General features: G+C 37.6%; 1 protein-coding gene across 1 annotated transcript in view; it reads left to right on the top strand.

The window, feature by feature from the left end:
• sh3bp1 (SH3-domain binding protein 1) overlaps positions 1–941 on the top strand; it is a 10,918-nt gene extending 9,977 nt beyond the window's left edge. The window contains exon 18 of the mRNA XM_016546042.1: positions 556–941. Coding sequence (XP_016401528.1) covers positions 556–842 — 287 coding nt within the window. The 3' untranslated portion in view covers positions 843–941. The remainder of the gene's footprint in view (positions 1–555) is intronic.
• The last annotated feature ends 1,970 nt before the right edge of the window (positions 942–2,911 follow it).

The following is a 2,911-nucleotide window of genomic DNA, read 5'->3' as shown; positions in this document are numbered from 1 at the left end:
TCACGCTGTGATCAGCAGCAGCTGGATGCAATAATCGCATGCCAATGTGCATTGGCTCGATTAGTTTACACTCGAAGTAGATTGGTCTCTCTAAGCGAGATCCCAGTTCGTCAGTCACTGACGTGACGTCTCCGTTTCCTCCTTCAGGGAACGAGGGTTACATACATAACCTAGATGATCTTCGTGCTTTTTGGCCGCATTTAGCAGATCTGGACAATAATGTAGTTACATTTTGCGACAGTATAAACAATCAAGCACCTGAGATTTGCTATACAGTGTTGATTCAAGTGAGTGCAATGCAGGGATCCTCAAATCTGGCCCACGAGATCCGTTTTCCTGCAGAGTTTAGCTCTAACCCTAATCAAACACACATGAGCAAGCTAATCAATGTCTTCAGGATCATTAGAAAATCACAGGTAGGTGAGTTTGATCAGGGTTGGAGCTAAACTCTGCAGCGCATTGGCCCTCCAGGGCAAGATTTGAGGAATCCTGTCATAGATGCTTTTTGTGATGTCTTACTGTGGTAGAAACTACATTTCCAATTGTTTTCTGCAGCAAGGAGGTCTTTTATCCAGCAAAAGGCACCAAACCTTGCCAAAGGCCCTCCTCTGAGCCAGGCAGGCCCTTTCCCAGCAGCCCAGGCGAGAGTGTTCCCTGCTCCTCTGCCGAGAGGCTCTGAAATAAAACCACCACCTTCACCCAAGCCCGAAACCACCCAAGTTCCATTGCCCACGTTGCCTGAAGGAGGACCACAAAAGAAACCACAAGGCAGAAGACCTAAAGTTCCTCCTCCACAACCGCCCCGAGCACTGAACAAGCAGCTCTCCTCTCCAGCACAATGAGTTCTGGAAAGGAAAGTCGACTGGGAAAAAGCACTGGTTTGTTATGACCTTCTTTCTCAAGTGCAGCATCTTCTGGTTAAGCGCTTTTAACTGCAGTGTTTTAACACACTAGTGTTCAAAAGTTTGAAGTCTGTAAGATTTAAAAAAAATGTTTTTTAAAGAAGTCTCTTATGCTCATCAAGACTGTGTTTATTTGAACAAAATCCAGTAAAAACAGTAATATTATAAATAGTAGGGATGCACCGATACCGATACTGGTATCGGTATCGGGCCCGATACTGGCCTCCTGTACTCGTACTCGTACTCGTTAAAATGCCCCGATACCAAACGCCGATACCACACAGCATGTGATAAGCGCCATCCTGATTATACAAATTTCAAAAAGATTAAATAAAAAAAAAAAAAAAAAAAAAATCCCAAACCTTTGAACAAAAGTGTATGTCTGCTTTAGAGATACTGAACCGTTAAGAACTGTCAAACACAAATACAACATAGTATAATCTGACTTCCTTTTGGTTTTAGTTTAGGGCGTACTGACACGCTTCACATAGCTATTTATATATAAGCTTATTCTGAAGCATGACATTTGAAACGACCATTACGATAAAATCCTGCTCACACTTGTTAAAGCATTTTAAGGCTGATGTTGTTCATAGCTTCTTTTAATGAAATCTTTATTGCTGTCATTCATAGGTAACATACATTGCTATTTTGTACATTTCTTGTGCAAAGCCGCACATACGTACAGTATGTACATATTATATTGTGATTAAGGGAATGGAGAGGTCAACTCCTTTGTCATAACAAAAAAACTTAAATTCAAACTAAATTCATATGAATATTTAATCATAATTTCACAATACATTGATAAAAGCTGGTGGACATCATATAATATTACTGTATACTGTGTTGATCTTAAGATATTTATCATGTAATAAAGGAAAGAAAAATGACAGTATGGTTGTTGTTTTTTTCTGAGTTGTTTGTACTAATGTGAAAACATAAAGCACATCACGGTTTTGTGCATCACAGTGACCATAGGCCTTTGTCTTGTTTCTCAGGAAATAATTAAACTGCAACACAATGTTCACAATGGGAATATGAGCTATTAAAACTACATGAATGCAAAATGTAAAGTGTTTTGTGTAGTAGATACAAGATAGCTAGCAGGTATATGTCTGTATTCTACATGGTATCACTCTACATTACATATGACAGAGGTTTACTTGAAATCTAAATATTGTAAACGAAAATATTGCATATTTTAATGGCATATTACCATTGTATAGCTAGCTGTGTTTATTGTGCATTACAGAGCAACCGTGGCAGGTTTTATTTCCCTGGATCAAAGCTAATGTTTTAGGGATGAGACGGTAGGAACAAACATAGAAGAAAATTCAAGATGCCAATACTAGATTATGCTCTTGTCCAATATTTGCAAAATGTAGATCCACTCATATGGCAGGTAATTCTTGCAAAATGTAGAAATATTTTAAAGGAATAGTTCATCCAAAAATAATAATTGGGTCATCACTCTCATGTGATTATAAACTTTTATGACCTTCTTTCGTGGAAGTAAAATTTTAGGCCAACATAATTGGTGCTCTTTTTCATATTATGAATCTGAATAAGAACTTGGGCTGTAAACTGCAAACTCCAAAATGACAAAAAAGAAAGTTTAACAAAAGTAATCCCATTGACTTGTGGGTTGTGTGTAGTCTTCTGGAGTCATACAATAGCTTTCTGTGAGGAACAGACCAGATTTCATTATTGTTGCATTTACAATGTATTATTTAATTATTCTTCAATGGACACTCCACCCATTAAGAAAAATCCTGATATCATTTAGTCACACTCATGTCATTCTAAACCTTCCTAGCAGAACTAAGGTATTTTGAAGAACATTGGAAGCCAAACAACATTGAACTCCGCTGACTTTCATTGTATGTTGTACTTTTAGCATGACAAAAACAATTGAAACATTCTTCAGAATATCTTCTTTTGTTCTACAGAAGAAAGATTGTCATGAGGGTGAATGAATGATGACAGAATTTTCATTTTTGGGTGGA

This window comes from Sinocyclocheilus rhinocerous, unplaced genomic scaffold (assembly GCF_001515625.1).
Source record: "Sinocyclocheilus rhinocerous isolate Xijiao unplaced genomic scaffold, SAMN03320098_v1.1 scaffold820, whole genome shotgun sequence".
In the NCBI taxonomy this organism is placed as follows: Eukaryota; Metazoa; Chordata; class Actinopteri; order Cypriniformes; family Cyprinidae; genus Sinocyclocheilus; species Sinocyclocheilus rhinocerous.
This window is presented reverse-complemented; position numbering and strand designations above follow the sequence as displayed.